The sequence below is a fragment of the Staurois parvus genome, unplaced genomic scaffold (assembly GCF_062004578.1).
Source record: "Staurois parvus isolate SC_StPar_1 unplaced genomic scaffold, SC_StPar_1.0 ptg000233l, whole genome shotgun sequence".
Lineage (NCBI taxonomy): Eukaryota > Metazoa > Chordata > Amphibia > Anura > Ranidae > Staurois > Staurois parvus.
This window is the reverse complement of record NW_028318029.1, coordinates 1864591-1891332: the sequence shown is the minus strand read 5'-3', so window position 1 is coordinate 1891332 and position 26742 is coordinate 1864591. Positions and strand designations below refer to the sequence as shown.

General features: G+C 37.6%; 1 protein-coding gene across 4 annotated transcripts in view; it reads left to right on the top strand.

Annotated features, from left to right (window-relative positions):
* The window catches only part of FGF14 (fibroblast growth factor 14), a 705563-nt gene that overhangs the window by 661463 nt on the left and 17358 nt on the right, over nt 1-26742 (top strand). For all 4 annotated transcript variants that reach the window (XM_089679953.1, XM_089679956.1, XM_089679957.1 and 1 more), the window contains exon 4: nt 17827-18025. In XM_089679953.1, coding sequence (XP_089536079.1) covers nt 17827-18025 — 199 coding nt within the window. The remainder of the gene's footprint in view (nt 1-17826; nt 18026-26742) is intronic.

Sequence of the window (26742 nt, the reverse complement as noted above, 5' to 3'; positions counted from 1 at the left end):
CTTTGAAAAAGATTTGCTAGAGCCAAGATCTAACCTTTAATAGTACTCAAGGACAAATGTTGATCCAGACCATACTGGACAAAGACCATGTTGTATTCCACTAAGTGTATCCTGGGATGGAAATTCCCTGCCTTGTACCATGCACAGTATGCATTCCAAGTGTGAAGGTAAACCTTGCGAGAGGTGAATTTACCGGCTTTTAGTAAGTAGCTTCCTAGCTTTTAAGAAACAAAGTCCTGGCATTGGACCTAGGCTTAGAAGTCTGGGGAAAAAAAATAAATTGTTGTTAGCTCCAGAGAAAGGTGCTTTTCCAGCCTGAACCTTAGCTTTCTTTTGCTGGGAAAAGGGTATTCTTTCCCCCAGTAACATTAATAAAGTTGGCCAGGAAAGTACAGAAGAGGCATTCTCTATCAAAAGGCATATGTAGCAAGCATTTTTTGCACTGCTGTTCAGCAGAATAATATTCAGGTCAGAGAGTTCTCCACGTGTGTACAGAAAGGGGAATAATTCTATGAGTTCTAAGATGGATCATTTAGGATTGATTCAGGTGACTCAGACATGTCCTTCTACCAAACCTCCAATGTCTGACAAATGGACATGACAGCAATGGTGGACTGCAGAGCAAGTCCTGTCAAGGAAAAGAGGGAATTGGAAAAAAGATTCTAGTGTTTTATCAATGGAGTCTTTAAATACCAGAATGTCCTCAACAGGATCAGTTAGGCACTTGTTAAGCCAAAAAAAATCAAGGCCCACAAAAAGGAGAGCCCATTTCCTAACAAATACTTCCTCAATAGGTAACTGTGCAGCAAAATGCTTGGGAGGGGAAAATAGCTTTTCAGAAGAGGAGCAAACATCACACAGAATCAGTTGTAGCAATATACTGGAAAAGGTTTGATGGGTTGGGGACTTTCAAGAGAAGCCATACTGGTGACATTCAAGAATTTAAAAGCAGGTTGCATCATATCTAGACATATATGCACAGCGTCAATAAGAACTGAAATGGTTATCTGTAAGCTATGGAATTTTGTCAGGAGACTGAACCTCCTCAGGCAAAAAATTATCTAAAAAGGATAGGCTAGACTTCTCATTACTCTGCAGAAGCAGCTGCAGGCATATCAGAGAAGACTGTAGGAGGAGAAGGTGCAGACAGATGCTTTAGGCCCCATGAGTCAGAATGATGGCAGTGATTTTACTTGTAAAGTCATGGAAAATTCCTTTCTGGTGCATAACGAGACTCAACAGATAATATCTAGGGAAGACTCTGAGGACAAGCATGGGACAATGATCCAGGCTGTCAGTGTCAGTTTCAAGAGGAGGAGCATTGCAAGCTTCCCCTGGAACTTTTAATGGACCATTGTAGTTTGCTGTGTTCCCAGTTCTTGCTTTTTACAATTTCTAATTAGTATCCTTCTCAGTGGGTTACACAGCTCTGTTTTGGTTTAAGAGTTTTTATGACACAAGAATTTACTTGTTTTCTCAGCTGAGAAATGTCCAAATGATTGAAAACAAGGCACAAAAACAAGACATCTGCTTGCTTTTATTAAAACCATGTTTAACCAGTTTGCATAAGCGGAAGTAATGGAAAGGAACAGTATATGGTGAGAGAAGGTGTCATACAATAGCCTGATTTGTCAGTTATTTTTATATTTTTCATAATTATTTACCCCAAATGAGTTACAGAAGTTCAGTTATTGTCTCTGGTTTGCAAGCATAACAGCTGAAAACTGACTTGGATTTTTTAAGCAGAATTTTGGATTTGAGTGGTAACCTGACTAGAAGTATTCCCATGTCACCTCATTTTTATTACCCACAAAGCTCCATTTAACGTAGTGACTGAATGTGTAATGCCTACATTTAGTCTCATTTGCATACAATTTGCAGAGAACACAGTGTTACACAGCTGCAACCAAATTGTCCATCACAAGGCCATTTCAGCACAGTGAATATCCATTTAGGGGTTTGTGAATGCAAGAATTTGTAAATTCATTTTAAAATGTTTTGCCTACAGTTCTTAAACTGCTTTTCTGGGTTAATCCAATAAAACCGCTAATTTGTAAGGCAATATAGACTTTGCTAACAAGGGTCATTACTTTGGCCTCTCCACTTATTTTGATACAAGCCCTCTATGTGCTTAAAGAAGGTACAGTTGTTAAAGGACAAGCACAGTCAAATAAATGCTAATAAATACAAGTTCAGTTGTATAGAATTTTGAAATAGGCTGTGTCATATTTAAATAGTACCAGTATTCTCATTTTATATACAGCATGCTTATTGGATAACCAAGTGTGATTATTATTGATATTTGTGATTTCATTAAGGTCATATTACCATTGTCTGGCCATAGGGTGCCGATGTAGAAAACCTTTAGGGCTAACTCCTTACAGGTTCAGGATGCAAATGCCTGTAATAATAATAATACTAATAATAATAATAGTTTGTATGCAGAGCTTAAGATGGAAATTGTTTGTGTAGTTGGATCCAGTATACTCCTGTCTACTTTTAATTTAGGGGGTAGTGTTATATAAGTTTGTGATGTATATAAAAAGTTTTACAGCATTATATTATAGTAGTAATCACTAGAAACCATCAGGTATAGCCATTTTTCCCAGCTGTTATGATAAAGGCCCATAACCTTCATCAACTTTGAATCAACACATAAGTTGTTATTAATTGGACTTTCTCTACACGGCTTTGAGCAAATTTTAATTCAGCAAGTATGTAAATAATGGGCACTGACAGTCATTGTTTAGGGACTGATATATAGAGGAAAACAGTTTATTTTTTTTATTAGCTTTACTCATCTACATTTCACATCTAATTATACATTTTTGCTTGTAGTAAGATAGGTTTTGCAAGTGGCATGTGTGACAAACAGAATATATAGTATCAGCATTCCTACCTTCCTGTTCCACAATGGGTCTATTTTTGTGGCATTAATTAGTGTTGCACATGTTTCCTGTTTACCACTTTGACAGGGCGCCTCCATCTGTGTATCTTTCCAACTTTACACTCACGATGTCTTGCATGTAAGCATTGTATAGCTGCATTTGCCAAGGTGTTTCTTTTCCTTAATTATGTTGTCACCATGAGAAATAAAGGCGGACTCGATAACTATAATCATACTGAAGCAAAAATGGAAACATTCACAGCTTGAATTAAAAGGGACACATAAAACTCTATACTTGCTATCGAAAATGAGAGAAGTTTAGGGTCATTGGCATGCGGTCCAGCATGATGTGCTAAAAGCATTCAACCATTCAGCTAATTAGTGCATTCAACCTTAGCTCATATAATAACATGTTCATTCCCATTTAAAGTAGATTTTACAGTAGTGCTGTTCACTGCACTAACTACATAACAGTAGTGTTGTTGACTGTACTCTGTACCATTTTTTCCAAATCAATTGTGCTGCTCACCACCCAATACATTTTCTATATGTGAAGTTTACGGTATGATGATAATTATTAATTTCTTGACAATTAGTTCTCCTCCTCCTCCTATTAGTTTTAATATATTTATTTACAAGACATTTCAGTTTACTTTTTTTGTTCACTTTGGAACCTGATGTAATATCATAGATCTTGAGTTTCCTCCTAAGAGTTGTACATTTATGCTCACAATGAAATATTGGGGCCAGTTTGGGTGAAAGTTAGATTACCTACTGATGTGTTTTGAAACTCTTGGAGAAATCAATGCATCAAAGGATCTTATGTTGACGAAACAGGACAAAAAAGACCACATTTACACAGACTCACCATTAAAGAACATAAGGAAGATAATAAGATAATTTCTTCACATCTGATTTCTCACAACTAGACCACTCTGTGGAAGACATGAAGGTTTTGTTTCTTAAAGGGGCTTGCACTTCCATCTGGCAGCAATAGGGTCATAGGTTTGAATCCCAACCATGGCACTACCTGCACAGAGTTTGTATGTTCTCCCTGTGCCTGAGTGGGTTTCCTCTGGGAACTCTGGTTTCCTCCCACATTCCAAAGACATGCTGGTAGGTTAACTGGCTTCTGTCTAAATTGGTCTTAGTATGTGTATGTATGAATGTGAGTTAGGGACCTTAGATTGTACACTCCTTGAGGGTTAGGGACTGATGTGAATGTACAATATATGTAAAGCGCTGCGTAAATTGATGGTGCTATATAAGTATCTGTATTAAATAAATAAATTAAAGGGAACTTCAAAACTACTAAGGAAAGGAAAACATTTGAACTAAGAATGACAATTCTATTTAACACAAAAGATAACGTACTAAATGTGGACCTTAATTTTCAAAATTATTATCCAACAGTTTTACAACCCCTCTCACCTCTGTGACTTTTCCACCCTCCCATTCCATAGCTCTCTCCCTGCCTTATCTCAGTTAGGCTCCATGCACACTGGCTTAAAAAAAATGGCAGAGCTCTTGGCAGAAAAAAAAAGCTAATTTAAGGGGTTTTTTTTGGCACTAGTGCTTAGGAGTGTTTAGCAGTGTTTAGGAGCATTTCATGCTCTCCAAAATGAAAAACAGAAGGGTTTTTTTTCTGCCTCTACACATTGAGCTTAAAAAACCTTAGATTGTACGCCCCTTGAGGGTTAGGGACTGATGTGAATGTACAATATATATGTAAAAGAGCTGCGTAAATTGATGGTGCTATATAAGTACCTGAAATAAATAAATAAATAATAAATAAACACCTCTAGACTACCTAATGTGCATAGACACATAGGATAACAGAAGTCGCTTCTGAAGACAGAATGCTAGCAGTGTTTTTTAAGTCAGTGTGCATGGAGCCTAACTATCCAGGTTTAATTACTATTTCTGTGTATGTTTGTCTGCGTGTTTTTCTTTCCTTTTTTTGTTTTATTAACATTTTGCAAAACCTTTGTGTATTATTACTGCTTCGACCTTGAAGAAGGGGATACACCATGAAAGCTTGTCCTGAAAATGTGGGTGTTAGTGCAAAAAAAGTATCACAGACAGCACTCAATTGTTTTCATGTAACAGGCGCACAAACACAGCAACAATCAGGTCAAGCTGTTGGAGGAAACCAGTGCTTCTGATTCTTCTGCAATGTAAGAGTGCTATCCACTTAAGCCTGCTACACACAGGCCAAATGTCTGGCGTCATCCGCTAGTTCAATAAAAACTGGTCTACATTTGGCACATGTGTATGGCAGCCAGCGTCTGTCAAAGGGGCATGACCAAAAAAGGTCTGCCGATCAGCGCTCTCACCCAACGGCTGAGAGCGCTGAATGGTGTGCTCTGATGGGGGGGCCGTTCCCTGTGTCAGAACACAATAGCTAAACTTGGGAGATCATTGTACTAACATTGGATTGTTAGGACAGCGGCTCCTCCTGAGCTCTGCAGTTTTTTTTTGTTCAGCCCAGTAGGTTGAACGAACAAAAATGCTAGTGTGTACCAGGCTCTACCACTACTTGTAATTACTAGTTGGTAATACTTTTCCCCCATAGTTTTTAATGTCATAAAAATTATTATATTATGTTCCTTTCCTATCTAATGGGTGATTGCAGATGTAATATCAGTGTATTATGACATCAGAATGTTTTGTATCTCTCCTGTTCTACAGAATATAAATGATTATAGTGGCTTTGTATAAAACAACTTTGGTATGTTCCATCCTTTTGTGCCTCAAAAAAAAAAATCTCATCTGCAGAGAGAACGGTTTGTAAAATAAATGCTGTGAGCAAGAATGACATTACATTAGGAGACATATATAAGCACGATTGACACTGCATTATAAGGAATTCCCCACAGCTGTACCAAAGAAAAAGCTACTCTACTATGGGTCACTAACTAGATTGAAGATATTCCTTAGGGTGTTAAAGTGAAATTGACTAAAAAGACAATTTCAAGCAAATGCAGATGTGGTTTTGATGTGCAGTGACATTTACAATTCCAGCTGCTGGATTAAATTAGCAATATTCAAAAATGACCAACAGGTGATATTAATATGATACAATAAATAAGGAATATTAATAGAGACAGCCTCATCTATTCCCCAGTGTTCCATGAGTGACTGGGCTTGAGAAATGCACATTATCAAGATATTACTGCCTGTCTGCAGTACGTTGTAGATCCTAATTGACATATGCATTTGGTGGTTCTTCAGTGACTGTGGATCTTCCAGACCTTTAGCTGCGGTAATGTTACAGCTGCATTTGCTGTAACCACAGGTGCCACCAGGCTGGCATTCATTGGGGGCTTCTAGGACTTCCTCATCACTTAACAGTTCACAGTATATTCCTTGTACAGTACTAATGAACAGTATACATCATTGAAAGCAGTGTAACTGGGAGTTTATAGCACTATAGCTTTGATACACTATATGCAACATCATTTTGTAACATGCAAAAAACAGCCTTGTCTACCTGATATAGTAATGAGACAGAATAGACAGTCATCCATGTACATACCTTCTATTTTGAGGATGCAATGCTGTACTCATATATTCATATTACAGGATAATGGGAAAATAAGACTTGGCTAGCCAGGATGATTTGCATGCATCCTCCTGCATAGGTATCTTTCCCCTGTCAAATTTTGCAATGAAATCTATATAATACGTCTTTAATTGTTATTGATAAACTGCCTTGGCATGAAATTTTAATTTAGAAGAACAAAACTGGGAACCCAGCATGAATCTGTTTATAAACCTGCATCTATCTCCCTCTCTCACCCAGGGGCGGACTGACAACTCATGGGGCCCCCGGGCAATAGGAAATCATGGGGCCCCTGAGTCCTTGCCCAAATTCAAAAAAGCCTATGAAAAAGGTACCAGGGGTATCTCATGGGGCCCCCTACTGACGCCGGTCCCTAGGGCAGTGCCTGAGTTTGCAAATGGTCAGTCCGCCCCTGCTCTCACCATGTATACGTATATGTACTACAGGCCTTTTTTTCTAAGAGAAAATGTACAGGAACTTCTCATCTCCCTCTCCTGCCCCCCTTTCCCCCCACACACATCCGAGCACTGTCTTTTGGTTCTACCCCCTACCCACCTCCCAGCACTGCTGCTTTTAGAGAATAAAGAGGCAAATATCATTTTGTGGTGGTACGTAATTTGTATGGAATTTATTAATGATAACAAGAAAAGCAGTAGAGTATATCCCCTCTGCAGCCAGCAGCAATAGCCCCATCATCCCAGCAACAATAGATTTTCCCAGCAACAATGGATCACTGCAACAGTGGATCACTGTGCTGAAGCACACAGTGCACAGAAGTCACCAACTGTCTGCAGAGTCAATAGCTAAAGACCTCCAAACTTAATGTGGCCATCAAATTAGCACAACAGTGCATAGAGAACTTCATGAATGGGTTTCCATGGCCAAGCAGCTGCATCCAAGCCTTACATCACCAAGCTCAATGCAATGCATTGGATGCAGTGGTGTAAAGCACACCACCACTGGACTCTAGAGCAGAAGAGACATGTTCTCTGGAGTGACACCTCTCTGTCTGGCAATCCAATGGATGTGTCTGGGTTTGGCACTTGCCAGGAGAACGGTACTTGCTTGACTGCATTGTACAAAGTGTAACATTTTGTGGAGAAGGGATTATGGTGTGGGGTTGTTTTTCAGGGGTTGAGCTTGTCCCTTTAGTTCCAGTGTAGGGAACTCTTAAGGTGTCAGTATGCCAAGACATTTTGGACAATTTCATGCTCCCAACTTTGTTGAAACAGTTCTGGGGATGGCCCCTTCCTGTTCCAACATGACTGCGCACCAGTGCACAAAGCAAGGTCCATAAAGACATGGATGAGCAAGTTTGGGGTGGAGGAACTTGACTGGCCTGCACAGAGGCCTGACATCAACCCGATGGAACACCTTTGGGATGAATTAGAGCGGAGACTGCGAGCCAGGCCTTCTCGTCCGACATCAGTGCCTGACCTCACAAATGCACTTCTGGAAGAATGGTCAAACATTCCCATAGACACACTCCTAAACCTTGTGGATAGCCTTCCCAGAGGAGTTGAAGCTGTTATAGCTGCAAAGGGTGGGCCAACTCAGAATTGACCAAAAGTGACTTTAAGGCTGTAAACTATATGTTTTAATGTCACAAATGAATGTAGACCCATCATTTCAGAGAGTGTTTACCTATTACATTGTCTTGTTATCTGTCACAGAAATTAGCATACCTTTCCCCTCAAAACATTATGGAAATCTTAGATTGCTAATTAAAATAGGAATCTGAAAGTTAATTTCCTTCTGATGGTGAATTGAGGTATTTCAAATAATTATGAATACATCATATGATTCATTTTTTCTCATTTGATTAGACAAAACAGTTCCTTTCTAAAAATATCTGTTCATCAATCACAGATTTGAAAAAATTTAAAATTGCATCAGAATTAATACAGGGAGTATGCTTCTATACTTTTATTTTTATTATTTGCTAGTTTATCATTATTCTCTATAATAAATATTTCTAACTGTTAAGCTAACCATAGACATTTATGGTGATAGGTTTCATCTGACAACTAAATAATAGTTCTTTCAGAAAGCGCTTTCGGCAAACATACATGCCTGGATTGCCCTGCAGTGTTTGGTTATGTCAGTATAGGTGGGAGAATATCCAGACACCTCTAGCCCTGGCTTATCTCAGGGAAACACTAGTGATAGACTAAAAATATTCAGCACCAGTGATCACTACTTTCCTTGTGGTTGTTCATCCATGTATGGTGTCTGCTACAGTCTGATAGCATTCACAGACATTGGAACGCTCATCCAGTCCTGCTGAAATTGTATTAGCAATTATCTTCAGCGTGTTGGTACCACATGTTTCAACAGAAATGGCAGTATGCACCAAGAATAATCCTGCTATTAACATTGTTGGTTACAGCACAGTCTTCGCAACCCTCTCTCATGGACACATTTCACTCCAAAGAGGTTAATTTCAGGGGTATATTATGCTATAAATAAGCTGTTTGGAGTGAAACGCATTAGTAGAAAGAGCTTGCGCAGACTGTGCTATAACTAATAATGTAGTGGGATTGTCACTTTCTGTTAATTGACAAAGTACATGTGTGTCTTGAGTGGGGTCACTGCTATATAGATAACATAGATTGTTTTCCGTCCTCCAGATAGAGGACCGTATTCTGTAGCCAACTGTCTATCTTACCCCTGATGTTAACCAAGGCATTCAAAAGTAATGTAAATGGAAGTGACCTTCTACACAGGTGACAATGACCCACAATTAATTTCAAATAACTGTACAATTCTGGCATTCTTTGTTACTGATTGTTATCCCGCTGACTTCTATTGTCATACCTTTTTGCTTTTGTTTCAGTAATTGATCATGGAAGAGCAGGTTTTTCAGTCTTCATGTAGAGTCCCCTGCCTAACATACTACTTACATTCCTGTTCATCTCTTTTCTGATTGTTATGCTTATTTAAACAGATTACAGACTTTTCAGTGCATTTATAAGTACCAATAGGATGGCTCAAAAGCAAAAATTCCTTATGTTGCATCCATTTTAACATGTTGTACAAAGCAAATCTGTTAATAATTCCTGTGTATGGCATTGCTCTGTCATCTTTGTCACATATGATCTCAACTTCATATAAATAATTCCTCCTGCCATTCATAGCATATCATAGTTAGGCTACTATAAATGACTTAAAGCCTTACTTAAGTCACAGAAATAGATATGAAGTTGGATTGACATTGGACTTATAACCTCCATTTTCATACTCTTAACTCCACTTTCCTGTTTCAGCTGTGGATGGCGCTGCAAGCACCATCCAGTTCCACAAAAGTCGCTTTGCAAATTGACAGAGCCAGGTGGAAAATTGTGGGCTGAATAGTGAACTCTTTTTTCAGATGTTCATGAGAGTTATTGAATACAATAGCCAACAGTGGAGATATCTCCATCCATGCTGTAAGTGTAGATTGGGGAATCATTTGATTTCCTCTTGTTCACCCTGAGGATGGAATCAGAGGAAATTGGGCCAACTTTAGACCCAGTGCACTCAGTATTCAGGACTTGGTAACATAAGGGACACACCCATCTCTTCCTGTACAAGTCTCTGTAAAGACTGTGACTGTTACTCAGCTATTCTAACATACAGTACAATAGATCACAAAGTGTGAAGACAGTAGCCAGCACTTTCAGTATCAGAAAAACAAAATGTCATGCATTTGCAAGCAGAAAACCATCACAGCACAACATACATAAGTAAACAACTATAAAGAGATAAAATGATGTAAGACTTCAATCACACTTTAAACTAAATTACTTGTGCTGATGGAAATAAGTATGTTTCTGTTGCTGATCACCTTCTAAAAATTCCAGTTGCCCAGCTGTCATGCTGATGCAGTGATTGCATCAGTACTTTCTGATTTTCAGAGTGGCAATAGATATGCAGACCAGGACCTGTGACTTCAGTCAGGACCTGTGACTTCAGTCTGACTTCACTTGATAACAAGCGGGTTTGTGATTAAGCTGAAGCCAGAGGCAACTTTGAGACTGATATTTTCAGAAGGTCAATATTTCTGTCACTAAAGGTGTTCAAAAAGCTGAACTCTGCGCAATTATTTCTAATCCAATCAAAGGCAAGAACTTCTCTCAAAGTTTTTTTTTAATATGTTTGAAGCAGAACTAGGTATCTTTGTAATGAAAACATGCTGAAATTTAAAGTTAAAAACTTTGCATACGTACTTGCAAATCCTTTACTTTTTGCATTCTCCATATTTCATGATAATCAAATAACGGGAGTTTCAGATGCTGAAATTGTACACTGAACTACTATATGATAAACTGAATTTAAGAAAGGTTTCCAAACAGAGATGGAACTACAAATGATTAATGGCCAGTTCACACTACAAAAATGCACTCCCGATGCACTCCGGATGCATTCTGGATACTTTTTTTTTTACAGTTCACACCACGTGCAGTTCCGGTGCAGTTGTGATGCAGTTTGCCATGTTCCAGTATATTTTTGTGCGGAAAAAATGCTTTTACTTCTTTTTCTGAATCGGAAACTGACTGGACCTGACTGCACTATTGTGAAACAGGGTCATTTGAATACATGGAAAACACTGTGGATGCATTTTTGATGCAGTAAAAAAGTGTACTGAACTACCGAGTCCTAAATCCAACAATATTATAATTTCTACAATCTACAGTATAAGTAATTCCAACAATGACACTTGAGTTATAGTAAAACACAAACACTACAGCATACCATTTATTTTAATATAACTCTGATGGAGGGGCTCTATACATACAGTACATTTTAATGTCTATTTTGTTCTAAGTTATTAGCCACATTATTGTTGTCTAGATAAAATGTATGAAACTAGATTATACTGCATTACTTATGATTGCCTTTTCTTCCAAGGCTGTTGGTTAGGCCTTTGTTTCCAAAGATATTGTAATTTATCCTTCTGCATTTGTTATGGAAGGTAAGTATAATAGTGGATTCGTATTTTACAAAATGTGGTTTATCCCAAGCTGTGATCGAGCTGCAGTAAAGGACACGTGATCAGTTTGACTAGAAAGTGAGAATAAACATGTAGTTGTGAGGAAGGCGTTAGTTTGTAACTGAAGAGAAAAGGAAGTTTCTCCTATCTTCCTCTTTTAAATTCAGAAATGCGGGATGTGGTAGATTTATAAATCTGCAGGATTATTTTTGCTTTGGAAAGGTGAGGTATTTTATTATAATTGTTAACTCAAACAGGTTTAAGCTCAAGTGAAATTTAAAGTTTCCAGGGTTATTGTGAGGTGCTAAATAGTGTGGTATGACATGCGTTACCACCAAGCTGGTTGTGAATGGCTGAGTTTGGTTATCCATTAGAGTACAGCATTGCGTGGCACTGCCATGGTCTGTTTCCTGGTTGTTCTGTTGTATTTATTTATTGTTGTGTTTTAGAAAATTCTTATGTTATTGGCAGAACATTTTCCAAATGTCAAAAACAATGTCTAGTGTTTTTGCTTTGTGAAGTTGTTTTAGGTTGGGGATTGATTTGATGTCTTGCCTTTGGCCCTACTTAGGCCATGGCTATAATATACTGTATACTTATTTGTCAGGTAACCCTATGTAGGGGTGTATTTAAGCATAATGCTGCCATAGACACACATGAATAGCAGTAATCTTTGGATATGTTAATAATAGAAAAAACTTTCTGCGCTGCTATAGGTATAGATAGGACTATTGAAAAAAGCTCACAATCTATATTGCACTTAGTTTGGTCTGGGTTCAGGCCTTTACATTTTTATGTATTATTTATGTTCACTTGCTGATTATTACTCACGTTGTCTTTGTCACAGTTCATATTGCACCTAATTAGATCTGGATTCAGGCCTTTATACTTATCACCTGTGTCTTGGGGTTATTTTTTCTGTCCTCCGCTCTTCTAATTATTGTGTCCTTAGTACAACTGATATTAGCGCAACACCATTTTATTTGATTTGAATCTTTAGATATGCTCCGCTCCTTGTGGCATATGATTATTTTAGTAAAGGCTATTAAAATAGCATCCTGACTGCTTTAAATGCAGAATTACTTTTTAGTTATATAGACCATCAAACAAGAACTATGAGACATGTGGGTTAATTTACTAAAGGAAAAAAGGCTGTTCACTGTGCAAGGGAATTTCCCCATGCTTATTGAATGTGGTGAAATTTCACTTTGCAAAGAACACTCAATTACATGCAAGGAAAAAAACAAAAAAACAAATTTTTTTGCTTGCACATGATCTGATGATGGAAATCCCCCACTCCGTGGAAAAGTGTCTTGCAAAGTGAACAGCCAATTTGCCTTTAGTAAATCAACCCCATAGTTTCTAAACTGTTTTCTGAACCTTAGGACACCATCTGTAAGCACTATATCCTATAGTTCCTTTGTGGCATTTACCAACCCACTGTAAGTTCAGAAGTGGCCTAAACAGGGGAATAAAATAAGGAAAGATTGATTCAAATTGCTACTTTTTGAGGCTGGATGCTTCCCCCTTTAACCATGCTGCCTTTTAGTAAATAAGGCCTTGCATACTTGTCCGTCATTGGTACATGTAATTGTACCTCATTTACCAGAGCTTTCATATTTTAGGTAGAAATGTATTTTCTGACGAATAGGTGACAGCACAGAGGGAATGTGATGTGCTGGCTCTGGTCAGATAAGATATTGGACTGATAAAATGACAACTTTCTTCAGTGTTTATAACAGGAGAGCATCTGTCATATACAGCTCAGCTGCAGCCATCAGTGGCACATTGTCAGCACAGCTCCAAGTAATACAGTTTGGGCTGTATAATCTGTATCTCCCAGTCTATATTAAATTTGTGACACAGTATATCATAAACACGCAATTTCAGACAACACATTTCTTATATCTGTTGTCATTTTAATAGCCCATTCTTAAAAAAAAGTACTTTGATGGATCTGTGACATATAAATAAACACAAGGCAAACCTGATTTGGAAAGTATAGCATCCCATAAAGAGGCCATCATCTGCCCAGGAGGGCAGGCCATCATAGACTTATTACTGTGCCACTCTGCTTGGGTTGCAGTAATTTCACCACCACAAAGCTTGATTGCTTTTGCCATCTCCTGGATATTAAAAGCTACTTATTTTTTATAGATGCAATGGACTGTGGAGCACAATTGACAGAGAAATGTATTAAACGGTGACTGAATGTGATGTTGATATAGTGATACTGATGCCATGTAATTTTCCTTTGAAAACTGATAGGTAAAAACCCATGTTTATATGAAATTAATCTACTGTAAATAAGGATTTCACATGTTGTCGTTGATAGCCTTTCATTCAACAGGGAAGAATGGTATAATGCATCTTATATTATCAGCATGTGGCATTTGTGTGTGTTTCTGTGGTAATACAAACATAATGAAGGTTAGATTTTGATGTGAATGTAAGTGGACCTGTCATCAAGCATGAAAGGGTCAGACCGTCCAAGAAATTATATTTTAGTTGTTAGGGTGAATACTGGCAAGCTGATTCACATGCTGGATTTGTGTATTTTCTGTTTTTCTCTTGAGGTTTGGAGCTGTGAACTTCCCTTTCCAGAACTCCAGGTTCTTTCTTCCTTTATGGTCTTTAAGAAGCAAATGAAGGCTCAAGTTTATCCACATAGCATTAATCTAACTCTGCCACTGTTCCTATTCAGAGTCTTTTATTATCCAATCCATCCCCCCCAACCCACTTATACTCCTGCTGATTGCATTTGTTCATTTGTCAGGGCCAAGATTCAAACCTCCATGTGAGCTGCATATTGGATGGTGTCAGTGCTTACACAATCAATTACTTTTTTTCCTTCTGTACATGACAATGTTTGGGCCTGGGAATTGGCCCGTTAGGCTCAAGCAATACATTCTGGTAGGAGCTCACTTGCTTCCCCGTACCTGGAAGCTATGGGTATTTCACAACGGCTTTGACAGAGCAGCTGAGGAGTATAAGTGGTTGGGAAGGTGGTTGGCATTTAAACTTAATGAAAAAAGTGACAGAAAAATTGTAAATCCAACTGTAACTGTAATAGTTCCTCATAATAGCTGTAGAAACCCAGAGGACCTTGAAACTTCAGCACAAAGATCGCATCCCAAAAGTCATCATACAAAATTAAAGAGGATTTTTTTATTGGACTAAGTTTTAGAGCACTTTCTAAGTTTTTTTTTTTTTGTGTGTGTGTTTTATTTCAGTTCCACTTTGAAAGCCTAATTTAACCTAGTGTAATTACAGTATATTATTATTGTAAGAAAGAGACTTCCTCTAGGATGTCGTATAAGGTGAATTTCACATTCTATTCTAAGCTTCTACCACTGGGCTCTTCAACAGCTAACAGAAAAGCATTTTCCATTTCAGGGGAATAGTACATTATTGCTAGCTCCCACCAGAAGCCGGAGAAGGAAAGAAAGATGTTGCTTATAGCAACTATTCTGATTAAAATTGTCATTTTTAAATTTCATTTTGGCCATTGATCCCAAGCACCTGATTGGTTGCTATGCAAAAGAGTTTTCCTTTCTCTCCTTTCTAGTTTTTATCAGTCAGGCCAAAGGCAGTTTATATTGTAAAATACTAAGACTTGTGTTACGATGTGCTTGCCTCCAATTGGCTGCACACATACTGTATTTATACTAAAGGACACTTTGCTATCCACTGGGCATACCTAACCTACTTGGCATGCATTAAAACTGCTCAGCAATGAATGGGGAGCATGCAAAATTCTAGCTTTACCATTGTTAATAAAATAAGAAAATGTTCTTTCTGTTACTTATAATATGGTTAGAAGGAGCCACGCAATTCCAATTTATGTAATTTCTTTTATTGTGATTGTACATTTTTCAAAATACAGATTACTAAGGTAGCCTCATCTGGCCAATATCAGTCTTCATATCTGTAGGCACCAGCACTTGGCAGTAATAACAATTGGCCTTTGGACATTTTTTACAAATTGTGCCTCATTTGTCTGGCTTTCCTCCTTCTCCCCCTCCATGGGAATAAACATGAATGCTTGACTAATAAGTGTGCATATTTATGTGACAGTCTGAAAAAAAAAATCTTCTATGACGATTGGATTCACTTATCCATTAACTCTCTGATGTTTTTGGCTAGTTGTAGATACTAGTGTAAACCCCAGTGTAAACCCCTACAAACAGCATATAGGATAATTACAGCCATTGTCAGAACACTGAATGATTATAGCTGCTTTATATTTATAACACAAATAATGTGCACCTATTTTAGAAGATAATGACTTGTTGCTGGGTAATTAACAGCAGTAAATTTTAAACGTTCACATTAAATAATTACATGAGTAGGCAATAAAAGCTACAAAATCTATCATGTTATTTTAGTTTATGCAGACTAATTTCCAGAATGGTTAAGAAGTGCAGCAAAAGGATAAATGTATTCGATATTAGATAGTGACTGCCTTTTTTTTGTATTATCATGAGTGTTGGAAGAAGAGTTTTGGAGGAGAACTCACTTGCACATACCACAATAATGATGTTGAATAAGTTTTCTTCCTGATTTTAAAACATGTCATATGTACCTTAAAGTGTAGCTGTATCCAGGCTATGGACATTCGCATATTTACCCTTTCCTAAAAGCAATAACTAAACCTTAGAAAAAGCCCTCTTAGTTTGTAGCTGCAGCTGCAGTTGTGAGGATGAATTGCTGCTTAGTGCTTCCAGCTAGAGGTCAGTGAACACTTCTAATATGAACACTTGTTCTGGTGATAACTATCTCAGAGAAGAGTTCCTTCTTTAAGCAGATTTCTTTTCACTTCCTCTACAGTATAGGAAAAGAATAGAAATCTTCCTAAAGGAAAATGGACCGCAGAAAAAAATAGAGAAATGGAGAAAAAAAAAGTTTTACCTTTTAAATATACTTTAATATTAATCTGCTTTAATACAGGAAATTTGCTCACTGTTATTTTTTATATTGCCATCCAACAAAAATATGGGTTTGTTGTTATTTGTTCAGGAATAATGTTATTCAGAGAACATCTGTCCCTCCTCCTACCCCAGCAGTACACACTACAGTCAGTTTTATTGCAGTTACCTTAATAGTTTGTTTTTGGGATGATTTTCTAAACTAGAGTGCCTAAAATCCATACACACATGGGAAAGCATACCAACTACATGATGATGTGTTGTGAAAATCAGACCATGAACCTCAATTTGTAGAATAATTGCTCAGTGTTTTTTACATTTTATATTAGATTTAGAGCAGGGAAGGGTTGAAACCCAAGTTGCTTTATTTTTTGCTGCCTGTGCTCCATTAGATAGATTTCCCTTCACTTGCTGTCCTGACTGATGTAGCAGGACACAAGGGGAAATCTCTACAAAGCATGGGGAATTCCCCTCCTAGACATTCAGTATAATTGATGGTCATTCAATCTAAACACCATATCCCAACTTAAGACACCAGTTCATAAACAAATACATGTTATTCGGGATGTTTTAGGTGTCACAATTAATCTCATCATTCAAAATGCAGTCAAAAAAATGATCATAGTTGATTATACATTTACTAAAACACTGTGGTTGATTTACTAAGATTGGAGCATGCAAAATCTTGTGCAGAACTGCATAGAAAAACCAATCAGCTTCCAGTTTGTTTTGTCAAAGCTTAGTTGAACAATTGAACAAGCTGAGGTTAGAAGCTGATTGGCTACCATGCACAGTTGCACCAGATTTTGCACTCTCCAGTTTTAGCAAATAAATCCCATCATTGTATAAAAAAGGGATATAGGTTTTATATATGGGTTTTACTACATTGGTATATACTGCAGACAAAAGTGTACATACACTTAGGTAATATAGGTTCCCTTAACAAGACCAACTACCTTTTCTCTTACACTTTTATAAAGGTATAATAACAATGTGAATTTTTTATGACCGTATTTTTGAGTGACAAGATTAATTGTGACACCAAAGTCCCATATATGTATTTGTTTATCAACTAGTAACCTCTCCCAGACAGTTTTCTCCAGTAAAACAGTAAAACATTTCCTCTCACTTCTCGTTCTGGTGTGTTCTGGTAACAACTCTAACATCTTGCATTTCCCTTCACCTTTTCTCTTAGTAACAGGGGTTACCAGGACATATGGACAGAGTGGTCCTCCCCAGTGGGCACACAAAGCAATATAAACCTGAAAGAGGTTCAAACCACTCTATTAAAAAATAACGGAAACCGGTTTTGGCTATACAGTACATATACTTTCATATATTTTTGTTTGCTCACACTATACATTTTTATGGCTATTTTGAAGTCTGGCATGTAGTAAACTACTGTAAACCTACAGTACATTCATTATTAAAAATACTTATGGGGTTTAAACATTTTGCTCTTCTTTTTTCCTAGGAACTTTTTACTCTGGAATGCAAGTTCAAGGAGTCTGTGTTTGAAAACTATTATGTCATATACTCCTCTATGATATACAGACAGCAAGAATCAGGTAGAGCCTGGTTCTTAGGTCTCAATAAAGAAGGTCAAGTCATGAAAGGAAACAGAGTCAAGAAAACAAAACCAGCAGCCCATTTTCTACCTAAGCCATTGGAAGGTAAGGGTCATATATTCGTATATTCATGAACGTCGTTTACACATTCATGTCTGGTTGTTCACACTATCTACTATTACATTTAATTCCAGGACATCTCGGGTAGCATGTATTTAAAAACTGCTTCCTGTTAGAATCATTTTAGTGGATGGAAGATAACATGCATCATAGTGGAAAATTGGTTATAGCTGGATTTTTTCTTCTTAGCATGTGAACCCACTTTTACAGCACACCATATGTCACATGCCATTTTTGCCAGGTCATGTGATTTAAAATGTCTGAAAAAAAGACTTGTCTGTATTGTCCTTAGTGACTACCCAACTTCTCCAGTCAACCTTTTTGTTCAGGTAAGACAATAAAGATACGATTATTTTTGAGCACCACAGACAATCCCTCTTTCAGACATCTTTGGCTACAAAGTCCAGTATTCCTATTCAAAAAACCTTTATTATTTTAATTCTAGTGGAAAATTCAGAGGATGAGACATAACTACTGCATGTGGTGTCTCTTTTTCAGAATCAATAATAATATAGTCTCATGTTTCATAATGAATGAGTTGTTTTCATTCCACTCCCAATTGTATCTCTTGATAAGTTTTTCCTAAAAAAAATAATAATAAATAAATATTCAATTCACAAGCATAAATACCTCTTAGGAGTGTAATTGCATAAAATGGGATCTAAAGTGTATAGTATGTATAGTGAAACTTTTTTTCCCCCACATTTTGAAAAAAGTAAGGAAAGGGTTATACTCCCTATAAATCACACAGAAAAGTGTAGCTCTACTTATAATTTTTTTTATATCAACCAAACATTAATAAATGTCCATAATATATATACATAGTTTCTGTTTGTGTCTTCCTTAGTGGTTAACCCTTGTGCATTCAAACATGTTCACTCTATTCCTCCACCAATACCAGTTGTGCTCTCACCTTATGTTTATGACCCCTTATAATATCATAATAAGCATGTGTACCCTTTAACTGGGGTGCTTTATCCTCCTGCCCCTCTTTTTTCTCCACTGCTCCAACAAAGGGATGTGCAGACCCTTTAAGAAGAATCCGACAGTGCCCCAGTAACCTGCATTTTCTAATTCTCCATTCCTCAATCAGTGACTCAAGTAAAATACAAAGGCTCCATAGTCCTTTGCCATTTAAAACACTTTTATTAAACCCACTAATGAAAATACACTCACATTTACTACTCAAAGCGCACCCACTTATGTATTAATACATAAGTATCTCCACTGGCATAGCAAGTACCACACTTCCTGGGTTGGTAACTATGCTATGACTTCATCCAAGGCCTCAATGCATTTCATCACCAGAACATGTGACTTCCTTAGGGGGGGAGTTTGCAGGAGGATTGTGGGAGCACAACTGGTGTTGGTGGAGTAGTGAAGTGAACATGTTTGAATGCATGAGGGATAACCACTAAAAAGACACAAATAAAGATTGTGTTTTATTTGGACATTTTATTAATTTTTGGTTGATATAGAAAAAAATTATAAACAGCACTACACCTTTTTGTTTGGTTCATATGAACACTGTATATACACATGTGAAGTATATGGTATGACCAGCTGCAATTATTCATCCACTTGACCTCCAGAAGATTTTCCCCCTTACCCCATTTTGTTTAACTTTAACGGACATTTTTTCCCCATAAATAAAGCTTTCTTTTGGTGGCATTTGATCACCATTTGGTTTTTTATTTTTTGCTCTATAAGTGAAAAAAAGGCTGACAATTTTGGAAAAAAAAAACCCAATATCTTCTACTTTCTGCTATAAAACATCAAATACATTTTTTTTTAACAAACTTGATTTCATAAATTTAGGCCAATATGTATTTTGCTACATATTTTTGGTAAAAAATATTCCAATAAGTGTATATTGATTGCGCAAAAGTTATAGCTTTTACAAACATATATATATATATATATACAGTGGAATTTTTATTTCTTTTATACTAGTAATGGCAGCAATCAGCGACTTATAGCGGGACTGCGATATTGCGGCAGACAATCTGGCACTAACTATCACTTTGTGGGAACCAGTGACACTCATACAGTGATAAGTGCTAAAAATATACACTGTTATTGCAATAATGACACACTCTAGTGTGACTTATCCCACAGTGGCTAGAGTGCCTCCTCACCTCCTAGCATCGACCCCTCAGAGCCACAACACTTTTAGGTATCCCACACCAGAGGATGTCTCACAATCTGGCTCCACCGGCTCCACTGGTTCCAATAGAACTCCGCACCTCAAGATACCCTTCCACACAATCGGACTCAGGTATGTATGAAGGAGCAAACAGAGAAGACCTCCATAGTGTAATAATGTTTTAATGATCAAAAATTGCCAAATGAAATGGACACTCACATGTATTCCTTCACAGTACAGCAGTTCTCATGTGCTATGGGTGTACTAGGGGATTCGGGTGTACCAAGATGGCGTCAAACAGGAACTGGAAGTACGTCTCCCCTTCTACCAGAAATAAGTCATCGCGCACGCACTCTACGCGTTACACCACGATCATCACGTGGCTTCCTCAGGACCCTGATGAAGCCACGTGATGATCGTGGTGTAACGTGCAGAATGCTTGCGCGGTGACGTATTTCCGGTAGAAGCGGAGAGCGCGTGTGCAGTGACGTATTTCCGGTAGAAGCGGAGACACACTTGCGGTTCCTGTTTGACGCCATCTTGGTACACCCGAATCCCCTAGTACACCCATAGCACATGGGAACTGCTGTACTGTGAAGGAATACATGTGAGTGTTCATTTCATTTGGCGTTTTTTGATCATTAAAACGTTATTACACTATGGAGGTCTTCTCTGTTTGCTCCTTCATACATACCTGAGTCCGATTGTTTGGAAGGGTATCTTGAGGTATCTTGAGGTGCGGAGTTCTATTGGAACCAGTGGAGCCGGTGGAGCAAGATTGTGAGACATCCTCTGGTGTGGGATACCTAAAAGTGTTGTGGCCCTGATGCTAGGAGGTGAGGAGGCACTCTAGCCACTGTGGGATAAGTCACACTATAGTGTCACCAAGAGCACAAAGCAAGTGTGGAATGAAGATTGAAGCACTTTATGTTTGATGAGCACAGTTATTTGCACAAGAACTTTATGTTTACATCAATTTGATTATAATGCATTTGAGCACTGATCACTTTATAATTTAAGTGTGGATATCACTTATATTTATACTACACTAACCTGGTGAGCCTAATTGGTTGGCAGACCAGGCATCTGGTTGTACACAGTTCATTGTGGGTTTTCAAATTGAGCACGTGTCACTTATATATCATTTGTTGGAGTCACTTACAGGTGAAACTCGAAAAATTAGAATATCGCGCAAAAGTTCATTTATTTCAGTAATGCAACTTAAAAGGTGAAACTAATATATGAGATAGACTCATTACATGCAAAGCAAGATAGTACAAGCCGTGATATGTCATAATTGTAATGATTATGGCTTACAGCTCATGAAAACCCCAAATCCACAATCTCAGAAAATTAGAATATTACATGCAATCAATAAAACAAGGATTGTACATAGAATAATATCAGACCTCTGAAAAGTATAAGCATGCATATGTACTCAGTACTTGGTTTGGGCCCCTTTTGCAGCAATTACTGCCTCAATGCGGCATGGCATGGAAGCTATCGGCCTGTGGCACTGCTGAGGTCTTATGGAAGACCAGGATGCTTCAATAGTGGCCTTGAGCTCTTCTGCATTGTTCGGTCTTATGTCTCTCATCTTTCTCTTGGAAATGCCCCATAGATTCTCTATGGGGTTCAGGTCAGGCGAGTTTGCTGGCCAATCAAGCACAGTAATCCCACGGTCATTGAACCAGGTTTTGGTGCTTTTGGCAGTGTGGGCAGGTGCCAACTCCTACTGGAAATTGAAGTCAGCATCCCCATAAAGCTCGTCTGCGGAAGGAAGCATGAACTGCTCCAAAATCTCCTGGTAGACGGCTTCGTTGACCCTGGACTTAATGAAGCACAGTGGACCAACACCAGCAGATGACATGGCTCCCCAAATCAACACAGACTGTGGAAACTTTACACTGGACTTCAAGCATCTTGCAGTGTGTGCCTCTCCATTCTTCCTGCATACTCTGGGTCCTTGGACTTTGGACCACTGAGCAACAGACCAGGTCTGTTTTTCTTTAGCCCAGGTAAGATGCTTCTGATGTTATTTTTTGTTCAGGAGCCGCTTGACAAGAGGAATACGACATTTGAAGCCCATGTCCAGGATCCGTCTGTGTGTGGTGACTCTTGATGCACTGACTCCAGCCTCAGTCCACTGCTTGTGAAAGTCCCCAACACTTTGGAATGGCCTTTTCCTGACAATCCTCTCCAGGCTGCGGTCATCCCTGCTGATTGTGCACCTTTTTCTTACACATTTTTCCCTTCCACATAACTTTGATACAGCACTTTGGGAACATCAAACCTCTTTTGCATCTACCTTTTGAGGCTTTCCCTCCTTATGGAGGGTGTCAATGATGGTTTTCTGCACAACTGTCAGGTCAGCAGTCTTTCCCATGATTGTGATTCCTACTGAACCAGACTGAGAGACCATTTAAAGGCTCAGGAACCCTTTGCAGGTGTTATGGCTTAATTAGCTGATTAGAGTGGGACACTTTGAGCCTAGAATATTGCACCTTTTCACAATATTCTAATTTTCTGAGATTGTGGATTTGGGGTTTTCATGAGCTGTAAGCCATAATCATTACAATTATGACAAATCACGGCTTGAACTATCTTGCTTTGCATGTAATGAGTCTATCTCATATATTAGTTTCACCTTTTAAGTTGCATTACTGAAATAAATGAACTTTTGCACGATATTCTAATTTTTCGAGTTTCACCTGTGTTTATGGTATTTCTTATTATCACTGCATAATTATTTATATATTTATATATTTATTGAATATCAATATCTTTTGTATTATATTAATTATGAATGTGGAGTTTGGTTTTTAATATTTTGCACTACCTATTTATTTTATCAAATTGTATTATTATATTAGTTTAGCGCTTCACCATTTATTGGTTTACTTTGTCATATCCTGAGGTATAGGGAATAGGTGATAGCAGCTGGCACATTTAATAGGGGCCTGTATAGTTGAGCGCTGGAGGACTTTCTCATTTCCTAAAAATATAATATAGCATATACAATTGTGATATTGTAATTACATTTTATCAAAAATTACCTTTCCTTTTCAATCTGCAGCTCTGTACATTTTTTGTAAAATGCAATGCAATATGGCTACCTGGAGATGTTCTATAGACAGAATGTGTACAGAACGCTCCCTAGAAACATCATTTACTGCGTGTGTGATTGGCTTACTGATTTTCCCAGAAGTCTGCACTAAGATACAAGTCAGATTTCAGGCATCCCCTTTAACTAAAATGTCATTTTTGGTGAGATACTCCCAATAGGAATCTAAAGGGATGCAGATCCTGCAATTTCTTCAAGAAAAGTGGGCACACTGTCTCTTAAAAATTCCAAAGTGCAGTTTTGCATACAATATAACGATATCAATCCGTATTATTTTATAAGCAAATAATAACAGTGTAAACTCAGTTAAAAACAAGAAGGGACCACCAAAGTGCAGTATGTTAAAACCAAGGGCTTTTAATATGGTAATGTACTTAAAATAAGAAGACACTCACAGGCATATAACAAATGTTGAGCACCGTCAGATTCCCACATGATAACATCATGATAACGTCACGTGTCGAGCCCCGTTCTAGCGTGTTTCACTGTAAACGGCGTCTTCAGAGGATAGAGGCAATGGTGGTCCCTTCTTGTTTTTAACTCCTTTGTGCTGAGCACACTTATACAGGATTGTAACTAGTTGGAGTGGCGTGTCTGAATATTTTGTGCTGCGTGACAGCAAGGCGCTTTATGATTTCTATGTGGGATCAGTGTCTCTGGTAAGGAATTCACCTTACATATGGGTGGGGTGATTTCCTGGCACTCTTCATTCCTGCTGCATTGAATGCTCTCCATCTCACACTTTGAAGTGTGTCTTCCTTTTCTTTGGGATTTTCCATCTTGATTTTGGACTTTTCACCAGGATATTTATCCATCTGTACGGTACTTTGCACATTTGCTTTATTTATCTTTATTATCTTTGTTTGCAATATTGAATAACATATTTGTATCTATATTTGTCCGTATGTACATTTATCCATCTGCACATATATACAATTCTTTGTTTATTTCTATTTTGAGAGTGGAGTACTGGGTTATATTATATACTCTTTAAAGTTTGAGTACTTTTGACATCGAGGTTATAATTGTCCACATACACATTTGTCCATATGTACGTATATATACACTCTTCTATGTTTATCTTTATTTTAAAAGTAGAGTATGGTATTATATTACACATGCTTTAAAGTGTTACTAAACCCACAACGGTAAAATCAGTCTGTTCAATTGTGGAACCTATGGGTTATTTCTCTGTATTGTGTAAAAAGGCTGTTTGATCCTGACTCTTCTGATCCTCCCCTACTTCTACTGTGTCCATGCCATCTGATGATAGTACAGAGCCTTGGGGGCAAGCTGCACATACTCAGTTTCGTGTATATTGCTAGATTTGTTTTCTTTGGGAGGGTGCATGTGATCAGCACAGGGCCAATCAGCACTGTCCAGACAGAAGGTCAGGGGTCCGGCAGCCTCATAGGACAATCAGGGGAGAATGAAAACTCCTCCTACAAGATTAATCAGTGCTCAGATGGACACTGATAGAAGTAACAAGACTGCTCTAACTGCTGATGAGAAAAGGTATTTAGCCCTTTATGTTTACTAAAATAATTGCACTTTTATGTTCTGTGTACTGTGGGAGACCAGATAGAGTGAATGTAGAGTCCTGGGTTTAGTAACACTTTAAGGTTTGAATGCTTTTTTAAGTATACGCCACAATTTAATTTGTGTTTATATTTGGTTTTCAATGTTTAATTTTTTTAGGTTATTGCATATATTGAGTTTACACTATTATCATTTCCTTCTAAAATAATACGGTTTGATAGTTATATTGTATGCAAAATTGCACTTTGGAATTTTTAAGAGATGGCCCACTCATGAAGTAGTTGTTTTTATACCTAGTATCTAGATTGTGTAGTAGATGCAGCAGTCTTTATTTATATTCTTATTTTTGCTAGCACAAGGAAATTATTTTGTTTGGCTTTTAGATCTAGCAATTTACCTCAATAGAGCCCTGAAGGTGCAACAGCTGATTGGTAATTATGAATCCACTCCCATTAGATTCACTTTCCACATGGAATCAGACAAACAGCTTTTTCTTCAGAATAACAAAAGATAGGAATCTGCAACAAAGTTTATTAAAAATCCTTTCATAGATCACCCAGAGGGGAATGTTATTTTTCTCAATAGTGGAGTTACTCTTTAATGTATCTTCTAAAGCCCAACACCAGCCAAAATTGTTAACCTAGTAAGAATGAAAACCTCCATAAGGTTTTTACGGTTTATTCTGTGGGAGGAACACAATTATATAATAGAATGAAAAACAAAATACTGAAATAATAACATTTCATAAAAATAGTTAGTTTTTACTGATGTGTTGCCATTAGGAAAGTTTCCCCTCATATCATGTCCCAGAGACACCTAACACCCTGAAACACAGGGGGGGTTATTTACCAAAGCTGGAGAGTGCAAAATCAGGTGCACTGAACAATCTGAGGTTAGAAGCTGATTGGCTGCCATGCACAGCTGCATCAGACTCTGAGTACACCAGCTTTAGTAAATCTCCCCCACGATGTCAACACACAAGTAGTACGAGTTACAAAAAGGGGAAAATACAACAATAGAAAACTTGGGAGAAGGGCTAACCCCTCAACACTCAATGAAAAACCTAAACTTGTTTTTATTGTTATGTATGACTTAGCTGGAATGATTTCCCATTACTTCTTGACCAAGGGACAGGTGATATCAAAGGAGGATAAATCTCGATAGGACTAAAGAGAGCAATAAAAACTTGATAGAGGTTCTAATTCTATCCAAAATGAAAAAAAAACGTGTCTGGAGTAGGCCTTATATTTAGCATATTTTTTTAAAATATGAACAAGAATGTAAATAGAACTCTTTAAAATATGTAAAATGTGTATAGTATGTCACATATTCTTGAATAAAAAAAATATGCATGTCCAGTTGTTCGGTAGAGTATTGCATAATGTTCTGGTAAACAAATTATCAGGTCTGGAATGAAAAAGAAAAAGACAGAAAAGAGCACTTGGAATATTTTTTGACGTGATATGTCTTTGAGAACACTGACATTGACACTGGTCATTTGTCCAAATCAAATGTCAAACCTACAGAGCAGAAAACTCAGCTAGCCTGATCTGATTAGGGGCTCAGCTGTCAGAGCCAGAATCTGCTGTGATAATACATTGGAAATTAAACTGACTTTGAAGCTTAAATTTCTTACTGAAACTTTATGTGACAATATCAAAAACTTTGTGGAAATCAAAATGACAGATGGTTAATTATATTTTCAACTCCTTAAAGAAGTGTTGACCACTTCAGCAACAAGAATACACTGGATGTTATCTGGAATGAGTATTGTCTGCTGGTATGTGGTTTTTTTTGGAACCACATACCATCAGACAATACTCATTCCAGGTTTTTTTTATTTAAATATTTATTAATTTTCATATAAGTTATACAGTACACATGCTTTAAAAA